Source organism: Puntigrus tetrazona, chromosome 8 (assembly GCF_018831695.1).
Source record: "Puntigrus tetrazona isolate hp1 chromosome 8, ASM1883169v1, whole genome shotgun sequence".
Taxonomy (NCBI): Eukaryota; Metazoa; Chordata; class Actinopteri; order Cypriniformes; family Cyprinidae; genus Puntigrus; species Puntigrus tetrazona.
Window position 1 is genome coordinate 12,283,342 of NC_056706.1, and position 22,587 is coordinate 12,305,928.

Below are 22,587 nucleotides of genomic sequence, written 5' to 3' on the forward strand. Positions count from 1 at the left end.
TTTGCTCTTGTCCTTGGTGGACTCTTTTGTCTGAGGGGTTGACACATGTATGACATTCTCCCTTTGACACACACACACAACCAGTTCCACGTGTTATGTAACCCCGAGCTTGGGGGACTAGAGGTAAAGGAGGAGAGCTTACAGGTCAGTGTGTCTAGTTTCCAGGAGATGGGAGTGGTAAAATCAGAGCTGAAGTTGCCATCCGATCACCGTTCTCTTCTCTAACATCATCTTTAACACCATTGAACTGATCTTTATCTCCACCACCCACTGCGCTTAATGAATGTGCATTAACTGTGCACTATAACTCATCAATAAGATTTATTCTCACCGGGCCATTGGACTTGTTTTAAATGATTCAACCTGCCTGATTTAACTTTTCACATCCATCCAATATTTCTTTGTGTATTTCTTTGATGTGAAGTAAACCAAATTCATTTGGTGATTTTGTTTGACAATTTTGAATAATGAAATACAATATACTTCCATAATGGAATGTCCCAAGGATTAATAAGTACAAATGTGCTCTGGCAAACATGCGTTCATTAAAGCAAATCTCTATAGAGAAAAGGAAGTAGGGTATAACTGGGGAAGATGCCACGCTTATAAACAATACGTATTCGTTTTTTAAAAAGCATTGTGTATGCATTGCTTAGATTTAAGTTTAGCATGTGCAGAATGATGATGCATATCAGGCAATGCATTAGTAAGGGAAGTATATAGTTGTCATACACCGAAAAAGTATTACTCCTGACTAAATATTTACAGAACGTATAAATATTCATATCATTGATATTAATATTTAGGTATGTAAAAAGCTAACTTAACTATTCTATTCCATGACTAACAAAAAAAATAATCCATCTAAAAGTTATTTTGTGTTTACTTAATGGCTTGTGAAGGAATATGAAATAATAGGAAGTGGATGTCCAGATGAAATTCTGGAAGAAGGTTTTGTAGAATAGCCTACAGCCATTTATTATGTTTTAAACATTTATTGAAAATACATCAAAGTATCTTCCGCCTCGCGCATGCTTACGTAGAACACCGCGATTAAAAGCAAGGGAACGCGAAGTCGCGTTCCGACCGTCTAAAAATCACTGCACAAATTGGCCTACATGTCAACCAGAAGACAAAAATCGCTCCTCAGCGAATCATTAACTCTGCTTTCAGTTGATCTGAAACAAATCCGTTTACACTGATCTAAAACCAGAAATATATCCGCCCTTCCCACTCGCGAGCGCATGCTCCTTTCCCCAGATGGACGATGGGAAAGAAAAAGTTCGCTGTGAAAGCGAGATTTCAACCCACGTCACTTTGGGTAAGCAGATTTTTTCTTACTGCTTGTGGCAGGTTGAGAGCACCCAAATCCCTAAATGCTTCCAAGAGGAATATAGCAAGCTAATCACGGTATCCTTCTCTTCATCAGAGCCAATCTCATTAGGGTTTCTGTGGTCCAGGACTGCCTCTAACACTCCATCCAGCACAGAGACAAGATTACTAGCAGAGGTCCTCGTGGGTCAGGGTGGGTCACAGTCCACTGGGATCGTTTTAGATGCTTATTTGCATAAAATATGTCTTATACGATATAAAAACAGTGTAAAATGTCGTTACATATTTTTTTACTTTTACCTGCAGGTTGTATAAGTAATGCTAGTTCTAGCGCTAGTTTTATTATTTTATTATTATTATTATGCATAAACGGTTGTCACCATTTTTCATGCTAAAATTCATGCACTAAAATTAATACGTGAAAGAGACTGGTGCAGGAGTGTCTCAGCCCTGCGGTTTCAAACGGAATAGCTAAATGCATGCTTTCGCAGAGACCTGATCTGCATTCAAGCCTGACACAGAATTTAAAGAGCACGAGCGCAAGGACTGTTTGAATCATTAATGACATATTCTTGCATTCATATAAAGGTGTAGCCTGTACAGTACACTTACAGTCCTTTGTGAGATCATGCACTCTTGGTCAAGGCACATGCTTGTAAAAATCAGTAACATGCTCTGTCCTAATAGATGTGGATTTATATTGTTTTTGCCATTTTGCCATAGATTTCTTTTTTTGGATTCATTCTCGTCAATGTATGTTTTTTTTTGTGTGTGTGTGTGTGACATTGACGCAGTAATATAAACAAACAATGCATTACTCTCAGTCTCCACAAGAGGGAGGTAAAGCATTACTTTATGTACTCTGCCTGATCTGTTCACTATTCTCTTAATATATTGACTACATCTAAAGACCATGTGTTCTGTATCTTCACGGCATGAAACTTTTCCTTTGCAGTAGTGTAATATCAGCTAGGTTATTTCACCCTTGGGTCCGTATGTAAGCTAATGCTAAAGTTTGCAGGGTCCACTGGAGCTGACATGTCCAGTCAGCACAGAGACAGAAAGATTCTTTTGTTATGTAAAGACCCCTCACTGTACATTGCTGATGAGGATCAGTGTATGCTGTCACTAGCATTTCACAGCCATTCTCATTATGTAAAAATGAGCAGCTCGTGAGCTGAATGTACTGAATTTGAATTGCAGTCAAGATGCAGAATTAAGAAGCAAATTTGAATTTATGTAGAATTAAGTTCAAACGTTAAAATTCAGTTTAATAATCCAATTTCAATATTAATTTCCATGAAAACATCATGCAATGATGCATTGTCAGTGCAATAATGTATTATTTAATATTTTCAATAACATTACATGATATGTGTGTGTGTGTGTGTGTTTGTGTGTATATATATATGTATGTTTGTATATATAAAACATAATGTAAATATGATGCTCATAATATAACACAACATATGGGATATTTTCTCTATCACTGGATGACATTAACAGTCAATGACCAATTTGTATTTAAATACTTAAATGAAATTTTGAGCGCATGGATATGATGCTTAAAATATAATTACAAAATATAAATGTTCATATAATATCCATTATATAAAACATTGCAGTTTTTTACAGTAATTTTCCAGTTAATCTGTTAAAAGTAAATAAATAAATATTATTAATAGCCAAATCAATATAATTGTTTTGTTTAAAATCTATGATAATGTTAAATGTCTTTTAATTTCAATTAAGTACATTTGCAAATCATATTCTATTTTTGAATTCTGAATCTTGCCCATTCTTTCTTAACTGTTTAAACTCATTTTAAAATTAGTATAATTGTAAAAATGAAAAAGTGTTATGGTTCATACAATATCCTCAAAAATGCTGAAAAATAAAATCATTTCTTCACTCTGTAGCATCTTTTTGCATCTTAAGTTTGGATGTTGTGCATCTCTTTTCACAGACATGATTTGGGCGAATCCCCACCTCCCCCACCCAGTGCATGGTGCACCTCTTCCGGCTGACTAAACTTTGAGCCCTGAGCCGGCATCTGGCTCGCCGTGTTTCCTCTTGTCTCCTGGGGCTGTGAGAACGAGGAGCATTCCTTTATCATCATCGCAGCATTATTCAGATGCCCGCCGTACTCTCGCGGTCACGTTCCACCTGGCTCGAGGGTTTCCATGGAAACGGTGCGAACTGACAGCATGCAGGCAGCGTGTGGTAGCGTGTGAGTGGGCACTGGGAGGTGTGGGGAGGAGCCAGTTCCCCCACTGCAGCATCCGAAGAGCGGGGATCTCTCTTTCACGCACGCACACACAAACACGCACACACACACATCCGAACATCCTCCTTACTGCAATCAAAGCCCCTCTGGACCGAGCGTGTGCCCCCCCCCCTGCTAGGAATCATCAGTGCCTTAATCAAGCAGTGTATTGTCCGTCTCTGGTGAATCTCAAGCCAAAATGTCTTCTAAGCTGCCTTCAGGCAAACCCACGTCCCCTTTCAGGAAGAGAGGCAGCCTACAGTACACAGCCAGTGGAGGTAAGTGTGTTTGTTCAAAAACAATACGGTTTTATAAATGTGTGTGTGTGTGAGAGTGTGGTAAAAATGTAATGGAAACGGAGAACACAGTGTGTCATGTGTTCATTTGTTGATGTAAATTTGATATATTAAACATTTTCATGCAAGTTCTGTCTCACGTTTGACTCTTATGTGCCAGCTGTTCAGGAAACTTTCTGTAATCCAGCTTCCGTAAACTTTTAAACCTGTTGATATAAGGAAAACTGTTTCAGCCTATCTTTCTTGCTGTCCCTCTCTTTTTCTTATGTGTCCCAGCATTGTTAACGACCAATACTTTACATGAATATTTTTTTTCTTCTTTGAAATGGAATAATAGCCCCGGGTGTGTATTTGGTATTTCTCTGATGAGCGTTAAGAGGAAGTCATGTATTACACATCCTTTTCTTAGCCATAATCACATCGGCAGTACTTAGCTGATTGTGTTTGCGACCACAACGCCTCAATTCCTGAATAATTTCATCCAGATAATGTCCCTGATTCAATTGCAAGAAAGCCAGACGAGGCAAATCAAACATGCACCAATTACGGTCTAGACCACATCCATAAAATGCATGCAACACATTGTCTGTGGTCAGGCCAGCATTGCGTAAGGCTTACATAAGATCCGATCCAAAAACCACTTCACACCTCTCTCTTGCCGAAAAATTGTGATTGTATCCAATGCTAGGAGAGCAAACGCATTACATGGGTGTTGCATGTATTCATTAGACATTCGTGCCTCTGATGTTGTGGTTAAAACCTGAAACAGTGTTGTGGAGAGTGCATTTATCTCTGGCTGAGTGCAAAACCAGACGCCACGGAGATGGAGAAATTAAACGGGCGGGCTTGGCATATTGCTGCTGTCTTGAAAAAAAAGAATGCTAAATTGAAACCACACAGTTATAGTCAAATAGAGACGGTTCTCTTTCTCTCTCACGTGCACACACGCAGCAATCAATTATGGCCAGTGCTTTGCTTTAAATGAAAAGTCCTTTAAACTGCCTTTTTAGAGACGCCACAGCATGCAATATTTAAAATTCCTCTCGCATTTCCGCGGCAATCAAGTGTCTGATTACTGAAAGCCTGCATGCACTTTTACAGTGGCTCGTTCTTGACATGTTAATGGACTCTGAATGTGCATAATTTCAAAGAAAGACCTCAGTTAAAGAAAAAAGGGTGGATACGTGTTGCATTTTGTTTCTTTAGCTCTTTATGTATTTTATTGTTTAGTCTTTTTTAATTCTTACAGGTTTCATAGAACTACAGCAACTTGGAAAAAATAAAGCGAATGTTTTATCACGTATTTTATCACGTATCACGTATTTAATCACGTATAAGATCTTCTAATGACCCCCAGCAGTCAATGTACAATGATAATGCTGTTTGCCTTGATTATTTTTATAACCGCTACCTGATGAGTGTTTGGCCATGAGTCACTTGAGGTCTGTACACAGAGCTCTTCCTGTTATGTCACTTGGGACCCTTTCTGTGTTGTGTTATGGTCCGTCAAATGTTTCATAACCATCTCACTTTTTTTTTCCCTCTGATAATTAAGGATGGAAAAGATATCCTTACTGACCTGACTGACTCTGATTACTCAATCTATTCTTAAAAGCACAAATGTTAGTGTGCGACCAATTTGCTCTCCTCTTTGTAGAGGTAAGATGAGAATTTTAACTTGGTCGTAGTTCTTGTTTCAGCCTCCAGCTTTCTGTATACCACACATTACATGTTGCTATATGGTTTAAACTTTGACCCCTCTGGCGCCTCCCTTTCATTTCAGTGTGGTATGGAAGAGGAGGGATTCTTTAAAGGAGCCCTTTTACTGCCTCCCCCTCAGCCACCATTTTGCTACTATTTTGAGTTGTTTTTTTCCAAATCCACCCAACCCTTTACTTCCCAAGATTCCCAGGGACCTCACAAATAAGGTAGGAAGTTTATGGTTTCTTAAAGACCCTTGTGCTTTTACTAAAAGGTAGTTAGACTCTGATTATGTGTAGGTGTATACAGCATGTACTTAGGTGTTTATGGATCGAATTATGCACAGTAGTTGTGAAAGTCAGTTGAAAGAATGAGTTTTTCTATGAGCGTGCAATCCAAAGTGAAAACAGTTTTGCTGTTGTCCACTAGGTGGAACTAGCAAGACATTTTTTCCAAGCAAGCGTACTTTATGCTCGCTATACAATGTTCATTTGCTGTATCTGCAGATTTTAAATGAGCATTTTCACTTACTTCTCTTTGTGTCTTTGGAGTGTTGTATCTACTGTACAACATAAAGTAAAAAACAAATGAAAAGTGGCAATTATTGAAACTAATAGGTAAAATTGGCTTCTGTGTGTGTGTGTGTGTGTATGTATATTATTATCTTATATATTTAATTTTTATTTTATATTTTATATTAGTTTCAATAGTTGCCACTTTTTGCCACACACACACACACACACACACACACACACACACACACACACACACACTCACTGAAGCCAATATGTATATAAATGCTTTACAATAATTTAATAAACCCAAAAAATGATGTCATTGTTTATTCACCTTTCTCTTGTTTTTAAACCTGTTTAAGTTTCTTTCTCGATTAAACACAACACTATTGACAGTTGTCATTTTTAGTTAAACTATCCATTTAATGCATTAACGTATAATGTTTTTTTGTTCATATTTGGTGCTTACTAACTTTTGTAGTAGTATATAATAACATTATTGTATATTGGACATTTAATCTAATTAAAACTGATTATAAAAGTATTATTCATTGCTGTATTCATTCATAGTTAGTTTATATATATATTTTTATTTCCCGTAAAACAAATGCCTTCAATCACAGAAAAAATAAAAGCTATTGGTCTCCAGAAAACAGAAAACACATTGGTCTCCAGAGGCTCATGGAAACCTCATCAGTGCAATCTTTGTCTCTTTTTCTCTTTCTGATGTTTCCATCAAAGCCTTTTTTTCTCTAAAAGAGGAGCTGGATTCAGGGATGCTATTGTTCTCGCTGCTTAAACAGCTTCAGATGATTAGAAAGACCTCTCAACCCCTCTGGATACAAGAGCAGAATCGTTCACACTCTATATGCACTTCTGTGCATTTAAGCAACAAAACAGATTACACACTTCATCTACAGTAATGCTTCGCTCAATATTCTGTCGACAGGGATGATTTGGTGACAGCTCCTATATAACGACAAACCCATTACCATTAACTGTTTAAATGGGCCTGAACAGTCTTGTCGTCCTATACTAGTTTCTTTCTGTGAACAAAAAATCTGAGATGACTTCTATTTGAGCTTCCAAGGGAGTCTCTGTTTCTCTGTCCCTTTCTCAAAACATCCTCCAGCGTTTTTGCATGCACTGCAGTCTGACGCGTCACAGAGGTGAAGGACAGGGGGGTGTAGAGAGGCACCGTCTAGCCCACTCTGTCACAGAGACAGCAGTGATGCTGCTGAGCTCCCCTGCCCCTGAAGACCAGGTGGTACGGTCCAGCCATGTGTCAGGGATATTTAAATGAGAGGGGGATGACAGTGGCTAGCCCAGACAGCTGGCAGGAACCAGGAAGAGGAGGGAGGGGAGAGTGGATGCTTCGGCTGCATCAACTGTGTTTACTGTATGTATGTGGGACAGATTGAATCACAAGACAACGTGTGCGAGTGAGTGAGTGAGTGAGTGAGTGAATGACTGCCATGCTTTTCTGGAGATGTGTGGTGTAATTGGTTTGCTACATGCTTTTTTTTTTTTTTTTTTTTTTTATTCTGCCTGTCTTTTCTGACCTGTTTTGGGAGATTTCCAGCAATAGTTTGCACTATGCTTTCATCTGAGACGTTTATTTCCTTATGTCTTTTCATTCTGTTTCTCTCCATCTCTAAGCTCTCAGCTGTGTTACTGTCAGCTCATGTTTTTCCCTTGGGAGTCATGGACTTTGTGTGTGTGTGTGTGTGTGTGTGTAGCTGAAAGACGGTGTGTGGATGTATTGATTGTATTGTCAGTATTGTCCTGTTTTGAAGGTGTTGTGATCAGCGTTGTGTTTCACAGATGGCAGATTAAGTGGACAGTCGAAGGAGTAGTAGAGACGGGTGCTGCTTGTATGTGTTCTGTGTATGAGATTGTATCTGTTTAAAGTAAAAGAGGTTATGAGGCCTCCAAACCCTACTGGGATATCCAGTTTAAGCTGGTCGATGTGTTTTGGCTTCTAATAGGTCTGCACTGGTGGATCTTCTTGAGCGATTAGCAAACCAGCTACCAAGCTTGGTTTAGGATGACCGGTTAGAAACAAGTTACCGTTTTGCCAAAAACAGCGATTTTCCAACAGGAAACATATGGACAGGAGATTATTATTCTAAATGGGACACTGCAAATATGAAACCTTGAATGTGTTTCATATTTATATCTTCTCTGCCAGTTCCAGTTTAATTTACACCTATCTTGTAGGGTCATGTCAGGTGTTAAGTGAGTGAACAAAGGGATGCAACATTTGGTTGCCATAGCGACATGCGCTGGCCCTGATTGCAGTTAGTGAGGTAACGGTAATCCTCAGTATGGCTCAGTTTTGCTCAGGATATCATAAAGTATGTCACTGTTTGCATTAGAACCAGCTGGTAATATGAATTTAGATCACATATTGTATGCAAGTCATCCCCAATGATGTTTGTATAGCCTATTTCTTCATTTATGGAACATATGAGATGTTTCATAACCAGAACTTGTATGATAAGAATAAATACTGTACATGTAATGTACTAAATGATAAAAAAAATTTTTTTTGAAGATGCCTATTATGCTCATCAAGACTGCATTTATTTGATAAAATATACAGTAAAAAGAGTATTATAAAAAATAAAAACTGAAATAAAAATCATATAAAACCTTCAAATAAAGTAAAAGAAACTAAAAGAAAAAAAAGAAAAGGATTTTAAAGTGTAGTTTATTCCTGTAGTGGCAAATCTGAATTACTCCAGTCTTCAGCGTCACATGATCCTTCAGAAATTAGTCTCATATGCTAAATTTTCTGGTGAAAACAGTTGAGCTGCCTAATATTTTTTTAGGAAACCCGATAAATTGTTTACAGAATTTTTTGTTGCTTAGAAAGTTGAAAAGAACAGCATTTATGTGAAACAGAAATCTGTTAGTAACATCTTACTGTAAAGGTCTTTTTGATCAATTAAATGCATTCTTGATGAATAAAAGTAATAATTTCTTAACCAAAAGCACATATTTGATATCTGATAGAAAGCTGAATTAATTAAAAATAAATTGTAATTTAAAAAGAACATATGCAAAATGTAATAATTCATAAAACATGAAGCAGATAAATGCACAAGTATAAGACAGCTTTCAAATGAAAATGAATGTATTGTTGAGCAGGATGGTGTCTAACTTACGAGCCTCTCAGGCGGTCTGATCTTTGACCTCATCTCCTGTGTCATATGGGGCACTGGTCACTCTAGTGTTGCTCTTATCTCTCAGCTCTATATCTCACTATGCTGATTATTCTCCTTTCCCATTCATAAATACGTGACATTTATAGACCCTCATTCCAGAATGTTTACCATCAGAATCAATAACATTACCTGTATTGCGTAATTGCACTGTCGAAGCTCTGACCTGTTTTGAGTGTTTTTCTGCTTTGCAGTTTATGTAGTGATCTTGTGTATGAAGGGGTTGGTGGTTACGTAACGGCCATGAAACTCCCAAAATAACACACATGAGAAGATTATACACTAGCCAGTGGATATATCTCTGTCTTTGCGTTGCTCTACACACACACATGCACATCAGAGATCCCGGTAAAACCTTTCGCTACGCTCTTCTTCATGCTTTAGCTTTCATTCTAGTGTAAAACGTGTAGGCCGCGATTTGTGTGGAGGTAAAAGAGAAGCGTGAAAACGGAGAGCGTGATTTATAAGTGTGTGAGGTTGTGCGTGCATCTCACGCTGCGTCTATCTGTTGTGTGCTAATGAACTGTCGTTGTCATAATTAGTCAACCCATCTGGGCCCGTGAAAAGGCAGCGCTGATTTTTAGCAACGAGTTCATTTCCTAGACAATTCTGTCGTTAATTACCTTCAATAAACTCGCTGATAAGCATGTTGCACATTAACTTGGGCAGAACAGTAAAACAGGGCCTTATAAAGCTTTATGTAAACTGCGGCAGAATGAGGGTTAGTATAACATGACTCCATTCGGGCAGCTATGGGCCACATCCGCTGATACCAAACTTTAAATTATTCAGCTCTGCTACTCTCGTTTGTGTTTGTGAGCGTTGTGGATAATTAGACGGCAGCGGTTCGTAATTAGCACTTGAGTGTAAGCAGGCGGACGGCGATTCCTACTTTGCGCCGGGAGAATGTGTGCATTACGTCAAATGCCATTGTTATGACAAAGTGGTTGTTACTGAGGTTATGAATAGTAATCTTGGTAAAGCTCTTGGAAGACAACAGACTTCAGTCCCTTAGGGGATGACAGTGACTCAAGTTTGTTTATTGATTAGTGTATTGATTAAGTATTGCATCGTTAAAGTGTGCTGTATATAGGAAGCTAACCAATGAGTTTTGTTGGCTCAAAGTTAAACCATGTTTATTATGTCACTGTGAGTTTCATGCAAATTCGTCTGGTGTACATATTTTAACATGGAACTGTATATCAAGTTTTTTTATTTATTTTAGCACATTTATTTTAAAACCTTATCAATTTGAACTGTTTAGAAGTTTGTGATTGGTTGAATTTTAAAATGTTTTTGAAAGAAGCCTCACCGAGGCTGTATTTAGTCGATCAAAAATGAAGCAGTCTTCGGTGTCGCATGGTCCTTCAGAAATCATTCTAAAAGGCTGATTCGATGATGATGATGATGATTATTATTATTATTATATAAAACAATTGTGCTGCTCACTTTTAATAAATGCAATATATCTTCGCTGAATATTTATTTAAAAAAAAAACACTTTTGAATGGATTTGCACATGAAAGCAAAATTTTGTATAAAGTTAAAGAATTTAAAATGTTAAATAATAAAGAATTTTTAAATTTTTAGGCTAAAATAAAATGTTAATGCTAAAATTTATGCTAAAATGAAAATTTGAAAATAATAAAGATCAAACATTATTTACTATTCTGAAAATATTCAGTCTTTTAAACAACCTTTCTCTTTTTAAAACTTAATATCTAAATCACATTTATGTTGTGCTTTCTACTTTCATTAATTTTAACAATGTTTTAAGGAGGTCAAAAGTTTTTTTTGTTTTTTTTTTCAGTGATGTGCAGTTTCTGTACAGTCCAGTGTTAAAGAAGTCATTTGGTTTCAGTTATGAGTAATTCATTAAGACAAAAGCTGCAAAACCAGGAGCTAAAAATTACAGTGATTAACAAGAATTAAGATTTATACAGCAAGGGATTTAAACTACGAGAGTAAGTGATTATGCTGTTACGATAAAAAGTGCTTCCATAGACAGAAAAACCCTTAGGTTAAGAGCAGCTTTTCTTGATGATGGGTCTCTCTGGCTTAAAATGGGAAGTTTCAGCTCTTAGTAAAACAGTGATGAATATGTCAATATACCAACCGCTGAGCTCATCACATGATTTCAGGATGAATTCAGGTCCAGTAAACAGCCGTTATCTATATTGTGACTACTGCAGGTCTGCTGTAGCCCTCAGGCTCTGAAATGCTGCTACTGTATCTGCATTAGTATCGCAAAGTATTTTTTAAAGTTCTGCTGATAGCTGTAACTATTTCCTGTGTGCTTTCACGGTAGGACGAGATGTCCAGTTCTCTGCAGTGCAGGGGCTAGACACGGCTGCTTAATTATTCATCAGACTTATGAATATTTGATCAAGCATCAGAGTTTAGGAAGATTGATATCACTCACGGGAACTATGGGACTCAAGCAGAAGGGTCAAGCTTCACTCACAGTAAAGTGAAAGTGTTTGGAAGCGCTTGTTTGTGACATTAAAATATTTGTGATTTGTGATAGCTTCGAATATAAAAAGCGAAATTATATTAATCACAATTTGATTTACTTGTGAAATGAAAATTCTTTAGTTATTTATTTCCCAGTATGCATTTATTTTTACATTTTAAAATAAATGAAAGTTGTTTGAATCAAATAATAAATGCAGCTATGGTGAGCATAAGAAACAACAAATTTTCTAAAATGTAAACATATTATTAATGAGTTATTATGTGTGAGTTAAATCAAGCAAATTGAGCTTGTTTTAAAGATGTTTGGATATTGGTTGCAGTGCATTTTTGCAGTGTAGAAATGCTCTAATTTGAGTGGGCACTAGAAGTAAGTTAAGACTGAGGTCAACACACACTCACATACAAACTAATGTCCTCCCACCTAAATGCTCCATTGTTTTGTGAGACAAACAGTTGCGGATCCTCAGCGGCTCTCTGACCCTGCCTTTCTCTGCGCAGCAGAAAAACACAGCTAATAAAATGGATCACATTGTATTGCCATTTATCCCCAAATGCTTTTCTCCATATTGACTTCTTCTAAAACGTTTGCCAGTCACGCCATCTCTGTATAAATATAAAGATCTCTTTCTCGTGATCTTCCTAGTAGATCTCCGTGTTGGCCGACACCTCCTCACATCCCAGTATTCTTTGCCTGGCAACCCTGTAACCAAGCACGGCCACATTGACCTACGCACATCCATGGATGGCAAATACAAAGAGATCGCAGAGGTAAACAAAGCAGCAATCGCAATAATCACGACGCTTGTATTGTTTTTGTTGTTTGTTTCTGCTGTTATGTAAATGCGCGCTTGATTGTGTGTGTTTAGGAGCTGTTCTCCCGAAGCCTGGCAGAGAGTGAGATGCGGAGTGCTCCGTACGAGTTCCCTGAGGAGAGCCCTATTGAGCAGCTGGAGGAGAGGCGGCACCGACTGGAGCGGCAAATCAGCCAGGATATAAAGTACTACATCCCGGCATTCATCATGAAACTCAGCCGCTGACAGCAGCTGTAGTGCTTACAATACACAAGTATCCTAAAATTCCACAGTTTCCCTAATGCCAAATTCCTTTTTCATAAATCCAGATGGATAACAAACTTTTAGTGTCAACGTAGAGCTAACGGATAGTTCGCTCAAAAATGAACATTTCCCATGATTTACTCACCCTCAAGTCTTCCTAGGTGTATATGACTTTCTTCCTTTTGACAAAGACTGTTGGAATTATTAAAAAAATGTCTTGGCTCTTCCAAGCTTTATAATGGTAGTGAATAAAGTGCATCCATCCATCACAGAGAATATCATCATCAAGTTTTCTGTACAACAAAGTAAAATTGTCTTTTATTTTTGCTCTCTCCTCGCTGCACCTCCACGTTCATTATCATGTTTGCCTGCATCATCCAAGTTTCCATTATGGAATGTTTCTTACAATAATGCATTGATTCGCTTTCATTATTTATTTATATTTTGTTTTATTACAATTGTAAATTATAATAATATTTCACTACATTATTGTTTTTACTATATGTTTGATCAAATAAATGCAGCATGTATAAAAATAACAGACTTAAAATAATATTATAAAAGTATAAAATGTAAATATGAATAATATTTAGCTTAAATGTTACTGTAGTTAAACAGCCTGTTAGGAACATCGGCATCCCATTTTGTAATCCAGCGATTAAAACACAACACACATGCTGATGTCCGACTGTACAAGTCTTTTCAGCTGGGAATGTGTAATGAAAAATTAATTGGTCACTTCATGTGCCAATATTAGTCCAACATTTACTGCTCTGTGTGCCGATTTGACCTTTGACCCACAGTGAGTTAATTAAATGCCGTTTCTCTTGAGGTTTGAGCCTGATATCCTACTGCGAGCCAAACAGGACTTCATGAAAACTGACAGTGCGACAGATCTGGAGTGAGTGTCTTTAAGGTCATTCAAGCGAGACTGCGTGCATGTTTTTTTTAACTAGTATCAGCATGCTGTACCTTCACTCTCTCTCAGGTATATGAAAGAACAAAGCCAGGCGCCCAAAGAACTCTATCCCGAGAGAGAGCTCGTCCCTGAGAGGGAGTATCAGAGAGTCACCATCTCTGGAGAGGAGAAATGTGGGGTAGGAACAGCTCTGGTTTTCACTCTTCTGCTTTGTTTGTTATACAAAAACAAGATGTTGTTGACAACTGAAGTGGACACTTCAAACATTAAATAAACTCCTGAGGGAGAACCAAGTTTCACACATCCACACACAAATACACAAACTCTTGAGGGAAACATGACAAGAAAAAGTGGAGCTGAAAAAGGAAAATAGCAAGTATTTATGGTAAAAAAAAAATCATTTAGAATAGCTTTTTGCCTCTTTTTTCACCCAAAATACTAAGAAAAATAGAATTCTGTTAAATCTGCTATACTGTAAAACTCTCCTGAGGAATGTTAGAAAGATAAAGATAGATTTAGGCACATTATCGAAAGATCAGCTGATATTCAAAATACAATTGCAAACATTATAGTATTCAATTATTAGGAAGTAAATATTCAGTAACTTGCATTTCAGAAACTTTTTTTTTGTTTTGCCAAAGAAATTAGTATTAAGACAAAGCATTTACCAGACAGACTCCCAAGAAATGAGGTTTGAATGAATCAGTGTTTTTAAATTAATCAGTCGAGTGAAAGATTCAGCAATTCACTTAAACTTGTTTTATCCCTGAATAAAACATGCTGCTTCTATATTATATAGTATGCAGAAAACAGTACGCCAGAAGAGTAGTGTACTAAATAGCAGAATTACAGTGCCACAGTCGATGGACGTGATGGGACAGTAGATGTGGTCTCATGACAGGGTGGATGTAGTTCAAATTTCATTCGTTCCCATATTCGTACTTTATAGAATGCATTTTTATAACAATTGTGAAATAAATTTAAAACTAAATGTGTAAACTAACACCTAGCACCAGAGTTTTAGCATCAGTATTTTTGAACAAATTGTTTGAGTGAATGAATCACTGACGTGCAAAAAGGGGTCACTGAAAAATGCCCACCTCTGAGAGACGGATGGACGGACGGACAGACAATGTTTGAGTGAGTCGTCTTCTCTCACGCACCCCAGGTTCCATTCACTGACCTGCTGGATGCTGCTAAATGTGTGGTCAAAGCTCTGTTCATCAGAGAGAAGTACATCTCTCTGTCCATGCAGAGCTTCTGCAGGACCACAGCACGTTACCTGCAGGAGGAGCTGGGTGGCCGACCTCTAGAAGTCAACGCCTTTGAGGAGATGCCGGAGTCCTCTGTATCTGCGGGTGAGATGAACCAGAGTTTTCTGAAGGATGTATTCTGAGGATTGATGATTTACGGCCAAGAATCTTACAGCCGTAATATATATAGTGAATGGAACTTTAAGGTTGTGTTTAAATAGAGACACAGTGGATTGATCTGCATTTATGCGAATGGAATAATTTACAGCAGAAAGATTTCATGGATTAGAACGGTTAACTGAATATTAACACCAGGTGTTTTTTTGCAGAGTCTGTGTTTGTGAACCACAAATGATCAGTTAAACCACAGCACTTCTGCTTATTTTAGCAGTAGTCATAAAAAATGACATTTTGTCATCATTACCTTCACACTTAAAAATATAACAAAGTGGGAAACAGAAATAAATACTTTTGTAACACTTTAGAATAACACTTGTTGACTTGTCCCTTAATAAATTCTTAATTTGCTGCTTATTAATAGTTAGTGAGGTAGATGTTAAGTTTAGGGATGTAGAATAAGGCATTAATTAGCACTAATAAATGACTAATGTTCTAGTAATAAACATGCTAGTACCAATATGTTTTATTTTCATGGAAATCTTGACATTGGGCCTAGCTCTGCTTGATATGGTCATAGGAAAATATCGATGCTCATATCACGCAGGAGTTGTTCTTTAAGTCCGATTTTGTTCAATTTAAAAGAAAACTTATTTCAAATTATAATGATATTTCACTTCACTGTAGTTTTGGTCAAATAAAAGCGGGATTGGGGAGCACTTCTTTCTTAAGCATAGATATATATTTAGCTTACAGACCCCAAAGCTTGCCATATAAGTGTTTTCTTTTTTGGGTGATCGATTTTCAGTGAATATATTTCCCTCCATAGATGCAACGGTCCACCCACCCGTGTCAGAAACCCACCCCTATGAGGTACTAGACCCTGCCAGCATGCCCCCGGGTTTGGGCTACACCTGCAAGATGGTGGATGGTGTTGTTCATGTGTACACGCAAAAGTAAGTCTCCTTCCCGTTTTCCCATTGATATTGTAAACACATTCAACTTGATACATAATTGAAATATTTTGGTTTATCTAGAAATAATCCTTGGAATGTAGTTGTAGTTGGAATGTACCAGACTAACATTTCACTACAAGTTGTACTTGTACGAATTGTATGTGACAAAAAATCTTGAAAAAGAAATCTAATTTAACCTTTTGTCATTCTTTTCTTTCTTTCTTTTATGTATTGTTTCGTATTATCCATCAGTTCCTCCGAACTAGACTTGCCGTACCCAGACCTGCAGGAATACATAGCTGATATGAACATGATGATGGCGCTCATCATTAACGGGCCGGTGTAAGTCGTTTATTTTTTCTAATCTGATGCAGCAGAAACAGCTCGTTCTGGGCTCCTTTGCTTGATTGAAATCATTATGCACTGACCTCAGTTCGAACCGGTGGATGAAATGTGAAAATAAACCCGTCCTCGCAGAGATAAAGACGTGTAATTAATTTGTAATCTGAATAATGTCTGATTAAATCTGCCCCCGAAAATAGCCAGAACTGGTCTGTTCTCCCTTAGGTTTGGCACACAAGTTCCTGATTTTATTTTTCAAACAGGAAATCTTTCTGCTATCGCCGGCTGCAGTACCTCAGCTCCAAGTTCCAGATGCACATTCTCTTAAACGAGATGAAAGAGTTGGCGGCACAAAAGAAAGTCCCTCACCGTGATTTCTACAACATCAGGAAGGTCTGCTGTCCATATTTCATTGGAAGTTTGTTCAGTTTAATAGTGGTGGTTGGAATATTTGATCAGTCACTATTGTCTTGATCCTCAGGTGGACACGCACATCCATGCCTCATCCTGTATGAATCAGAAGCACCTGCTGCGCTTTATTAAAAGAGCCATGAAGAAATATCCAGGTGAAATCGTCCATGTAGAACAAGGCCGAGGACAGACTCTATTAGAGGTGTTTGAGAGCATGAACCTCACGGCCTTTGACCTCAGTGTAGACACTCTGGATATGCACGCGGTAAGAACTGTAGAGGCAGTTATACACATGCCATAAGTGGTTAAAAAATACTTTCTTTACCAGCAAATTACAGATAATAATAGGAAGAAGAATAGAAACTGAATATACTCCTTAATGGTGATTACACGATTTAAACTGTTTAGGGACTGAAAGAAATCTCTAATGTTCACCCAGATTTGATTAAAACTACGATTAAAAACAGTAATATTATTGTGTAGTTATTATATTACAATTTTATTTTAAAATTATGATTTTTCAGCATCATTACTTCAGTGTTACATGATCCTTTCAGAAATCTTTCTAATATGCTGATTTATTGCTTAAGAAACATTTTTATTATCAACATTGATATGTTTTTATTATCAACAGTTATTTTTGTGGGGGGAAAAAACTTTTTTTTTTAGCATTTTTTGCTGAATAGTTAAAAAAATGTATTACATTGCATTCTTTGTTTTGTATATTCTTACAGTCTTTGGTTGTCATCTTTATCCAATTAATGTTATTGTTGAATTTCTGTTGTATACATTTCTTCTAAAAAAGCGTTACCAACCACAAACTTTTGAACTTCTTGACTTTTCATTCAAACCTTAATAAAGTGACTATTAACAAAAATATGTCCATAAAAAACAGAAAATTGAAATAACACAGAACCATGAAATAGTTTTATAAGAGCTTAAATCTAACTCGAAGTTGTTTCACAGGAGATGCCAAGAAAAATATTTAGTGGGAGTTCCAAACTTCATGAGTCTGTGTGGGATCTAGGTCACTCTCACTACAAATATGTTGCACAGAGTTGCAGATGCAGTTGCACAATCTCAGTGGGTTTACACTTAAGTGAGAACTGAATAAGCTGATGAATGACCTGTTGTTCTCTACTGAATGCAAACTGTGGCTCTAAATGAATGCTCTACAATGCTGCACACGGTTTAATGGGTCCCTGAACCATGTGAATCAAAATCTTTGCTAAAAGAGATTCTTCTCCAAACTGTATGTGGAAATAACTGGACACTGAACACTGAAAAAATTGTTTTTGAAGGGATTATTGAAAATACTCTTTCTTTCCTGCAGGACCGTAACACATTTCACCGCTTTGATAAATTTAACTCCAAATACAACCCCATCGGAGAGTCCATCCTCCGAGAAATCTTTATCAAGACTGACAACCATGTTGAGGGCAAATACTTCGGACACATAATCAAGGTATCTACTCCATATATATTTTATGAGTTTTGTTTGGTAAAGTGCGCCCCCTGCTGATAGTCGTATGTTGGTGCACTTTAGGAGGTGATGGCAGACCTGGAGGAGAGCAAATATCAGAATGTGGAGCTGCGACTTTCCATCTACGGTCGCTCACGAGATGAATGGGATAAACTGGCTCAGTGGGCTGTCAAACACAAGGTTTATTCAGATAACGTGCGCTGGCTGGTGCAGGTGCCACGGTTATTGTGAGTACTGAATATTAGTAATTCAATAGTAAGTAATCAATGAAAAGTGCCAATATATTATCTGATGTATGAAGTAGGCCTAAATCTTTGATCAGATGAAGTAATACAAATATTTACACTTTTGTTTAAAAGTAATATAGTTAGTAATATTTTTAAAAAATGTTTTACAATTTTAAATAACTGTTCTTTTTTATTTAAAGGTATTTTAAAATATAATTTATTCCTGTGATGGCAAAGCTGAATTTTCAAAAGCCATTACTCCAGCCTTCAGTGGCACAATTAAAACCATCACTGAAATACCAAGGATGTTTCTTTTGTCTGCAGCGATGTGTACCACACCAAAAAGCAACTATCTAACTTCCAGGAGATGCTAGAGAACATCTTCATGCCACTATTTGAAGTCACAATCAATCCCAGCAGCCACCCACAGCTACATCTCTTTCTACAACATGTGAGTGAACCTTTAGTAATGTAGTAACTCTTGTAAAATTACATGTAAAAATGCTTCTGAGGAGTGGGAACATATCTGATTTCACATTTCTTTTTCTCGGTGGTAAAAGATCTAGCCTGGAAACCCATAAATTTCCAACCTGTAGTTCATAAATATATAAGACTATAATGACTTTGTAAAGTGCTTCAGATAAGAATAAGTGTGCCATAAAAGTTTAACCTTTGTGGTTAAATCAAGCATCTCAATTTACTCTACAAAGCGCATCCATCTCTATTTACCATGTATATTAAGTTTAGATTGTCAAGAGGTATGACCACATTTTCATTGTGTTGTAAGACTAAATGTCGGTGTTCCCTTTAGGTTGTGGGGTTTGACAGTGTAGATGATGAGTCCAAACCTGAGCATCACATCTTTAATCTGGACAGTCCAAAACCTGTGAACTGGACGGAGGAAGACAATCCTCCTTACTCGTATTATCTGTACTACATGTATGCGAATATGACTGTACTCAACCACCTGCGCAGGTATTTGATGCACACAAGTACAGTTTGCTTACAACAAAACATCATATTATTTTTCAAAAGATGGATGAAAAACTCTAGCTCTAGAACTGTGGTTAAAAGTCTTTTATTTTGGTTTTAAACAGGCAAAGAAACTTGAATTCATTTGTGCTACGTCCACACTGCGGAGAGGCAGGGCCTATTCACCACCTTGTGTCTGGATTTATGCTGTCAGAAAATATTTCCCATGGCCTGCTTTTGAGAAAAGTAAAGAAACTCTACATACCTCCACTGAATTAATGCTGTGCTTGTACATCTGTTCTGCTCAGACAGAAAGAATGTTCACATTTTATGATTGTTTCGTATCAGCCCAGTTCCGTATGTATTAATATCACACCTTTACATAAATATTCAACAGCCATTCAAACATTGATATCCTCTCTTCAGCTTTGACTTTTAGTGCACAATTTTGACTGAACAACAACATGTTTTTTCACACTGAATATTTTAGAGCTAATATTCTTATCTTAACATGCACTGCAAACAGTCAAGAGCTTATCGTTTCACCCAGAGCTTTTAGAGCGAGAGGTTTGTGTGTTTTCCTCAGGCTCCAGTGCTGCAGTATCTGTATTACCTGGCTCAGATCGGCATCGCCATGTCCCCGCTTAGCAACAACAGCCTTTTCCTCAGTTACCATCGAAATCCTCTACCTGAGTACCTTTCCAGGGGCCTCATGGTGTCTTTGTCCACTGATGACCCACTGCAGTTCCACTTCACAAAGGTTACAAGCCAAACTATACCATGAGATATTAAAATGTTTTGAATTCTATCTGTTATTTCTTGAGTTAGGTCTGTAATGCGTTTGACCTAGTGTGTGTGTGTGTGTGTGTGTGTGTGTGTGTGTGATCGTTCAGGAGCCGCTGATGGAGGAGTACAGCATCGCTGCTCAGGTGTGGAAGCTGAGCTCGTGTGACATGTGTGAGCTGGCCCGAAACAGCGTGCTCATGAGTGGATTTTCTCACCAGGTGCTCACATCTACACATATACCTCTGAATGGTAGAAGTCAGTTTTGTGTTGCTTAGTAAGATACACATTTTTACTTTCACTTTAATTTCTACATACAGCACAGTTTTTAATGAATACATTTATTTTGAAAGGATGCAACAGATGCCCAAAAGTGACATTTAAGTGGACCTGTCTCATTTAAAATATTAGAAAATATTTCTATTTACAATAAACACTGTTCTTTAAAATGAGCAGTTTTTAAGGAATCCTATAAAAGAATAGATCAGTTTCCACAAAAATATGCAGTACAGTAACATTGATAGGAATGTTTTTTTGTTTTTTTTTAAATTTAGCCTGAAGTAATGATGCTTTATCATTACAGACAAAAAAAAAAGTTGTAATATTGTAATGTTTCTTTTAATTCGTAAACGAATTGATTGAAACATTTGAATGGTAAAAGGGCGGACAAAGTGGTTCTCATATCTCTTGTTGTTGTGGCAACCAATAAGGTCGGTTGTCCAAATACAACAGTATATTGTCATTTTATCTGTCTCTAGTCAAATTACAGTAGTTGATTAAGCTGATTACATAACATAATCACATTCACTAAAACCCTGACTAAAACTACAGTGTATATAAATGTATAAAATATGACTCAATTACTTTACATTATATATGGCTTCTTTTGCACTGAGGATATGGTATATGGTACAACAAACAATTATTTTGGTCACACTTTATGTCCAGTGTGCATCCTGAAGCCAAACCACCGACAAATACAATTAAAATAAATAGAATCAATGAGAAAAATGTGACTTATGCATGCAGATGTCTTGTGTCCAGGTGAAAAGCTATTGGCTGGGGCCGCATTACCTCAAAGAGGGGCAAGAGGGCAACGACATCAGACGCACTAATGTACCAGACATCCGAGTGGCGTACCGCTTCGAGACGCTGTGCGAGGAGCTGAATCTGATCACCCAGGCTGTGCGATCAGAGGAGCTGGAGACGGTCGAAGAGCAGGGCTCCCTGTGCACGGCTACAGGACCAGCCAGACTTTAGCTCTCAATTATTAATCCCAGTACAGAATGTGAGTGGAAGGTTGATTCAGGGAAATGTGGCACAGTCCTACTGTGTTTGATTCCACTGGTGTTCAACTAGATTTTTTTTATTTGACTTCATTTAGGAATTTGCTAGAGATGTACTGTTGTTTTTTGGTTGTTAAGTGCAGGTTTTAAAGGCCTCTTTGCTAGGAAGCAAAGAGAATTTGCACAAAGGAAAGGCCAATGTTGTGTTTGACAAAAGCACACAAACATTTTCAGAATACCTGGAAACTAGAAGGCTCCAGATATTCAGTCAAGCATCAGGAAACCCCAGAAATCTCCCCCTTTGTTACTGTGGACCTTACACTGTCCTTAACCTGCAGTCCAGCATGAAGATCAGTGAAATGGTTTACACTATTATAGATAATAAACATTTGGTGTCGCTTGTACACTTGCTCTGAACGCTAACAGCCATAAACATTTGTTCTTTGGCTACCGTGTGTGAGCTCGACTACCTACGCACATCTCTGCCATGAGCTGTCAACATCCTGTCATTTTTAAATGGATTTTTATCTCCTTTACGTTCGTGATTTTGACCGGTTCTGTTCTAATACGTTCGTTATTGTGATTATTATTTATTTTATAGTGGTTGTATCCTTTGGTCGTTTGGCCATTTTTATGTGTGTCTGTAATTGAATAATTGTTAGTGCTATTTGTTGTAAATCAGACTTGATAATATCAAAGTGAAGTTTATTTTTCCGCTGTATTCTGTATCTCAAAAATAAAATATAATTCTGAAAGTCTGTGTGTTTTAATATACTGTGTGTACTATTTAATGTATTTTATAGACTAAGCTAATACAGAAAAATAACTAGAGGAATAAAAAAAGTAATAGGAATAACAAAGTAATCCGTGAAACCAGTGTATTTTGTGCGTTCTGGGACAGGGGTCAAGCATTATTAAAAGTATAACTGGAAGCCTTCTATTGCTAAATTTATATGTAAAAATTTTAAATC

General features: G+C 37.3%; 1 protein-coding gene across 8 annotated transcripts; it reads left to right on the plus strand.

Moving 5' to 3' along the window:
• The first annotated feature begins 3,335 nt into the window (after positions 1-3,335).
• ampd2b (adenosine monophosphate deaminase 2b) lies at positions 3,336-22,371 on the plus strand. 8 transcript variants are annotated; one of them, XM_043246430.1, is made up of 20 exons: positions 3,336-3,876; positions 5,450-5,553; positions 5,678-5,822; positions 12,459-12,580; positions 12,679-12,809; positions 13,700-13,768; positions 13,856-13,964; positions 14,955-15,144; positions 15,986-16,112; positions 16,365-16,454; positions 16,718-16,847; positions 16,936-17,130; positions 18,199-18,330; positions 18,412-18,575; positions 18,900-19,026; positions 19,387-19,550; positions 19,673-19,793; positions 20,134-20,307; positions 20,441-20,551; positions 21,375-22,371. In XM_043246430.1, the coding sequence occupies exons 4-20, from the start codon at positions 12,551-12,553 to the stop codon at positions 21,588-21,590; spliced, it is 2,280 nt and encodes a 759-aa protein (XP_043102365.1). In that variant the 5' UTR covers positions 3,336-3,876; positions 5,450-5,553; positions 5,678-5,822; positions 12,459-12,550; the 3' UTR covers positions 21,591-22,371. The 8 variants fall into 8 exon arrangements, with proteins under 8 accessions (XP_043102365.1, XP_043102360.1, XP_043102361.1 ...); XM_043246425.1 differs by lacking the exons at positions 5,450-5,553; positions 5,678-5,822 and having other exon boundaries at positions 12,456-12,580; XM_043246426.1 differs by lacking the exons at positions 5,450-5,553; positions 5,678-5,822.
• Positions 22,372-22,587: the final 216 nt, after the last annotated feature.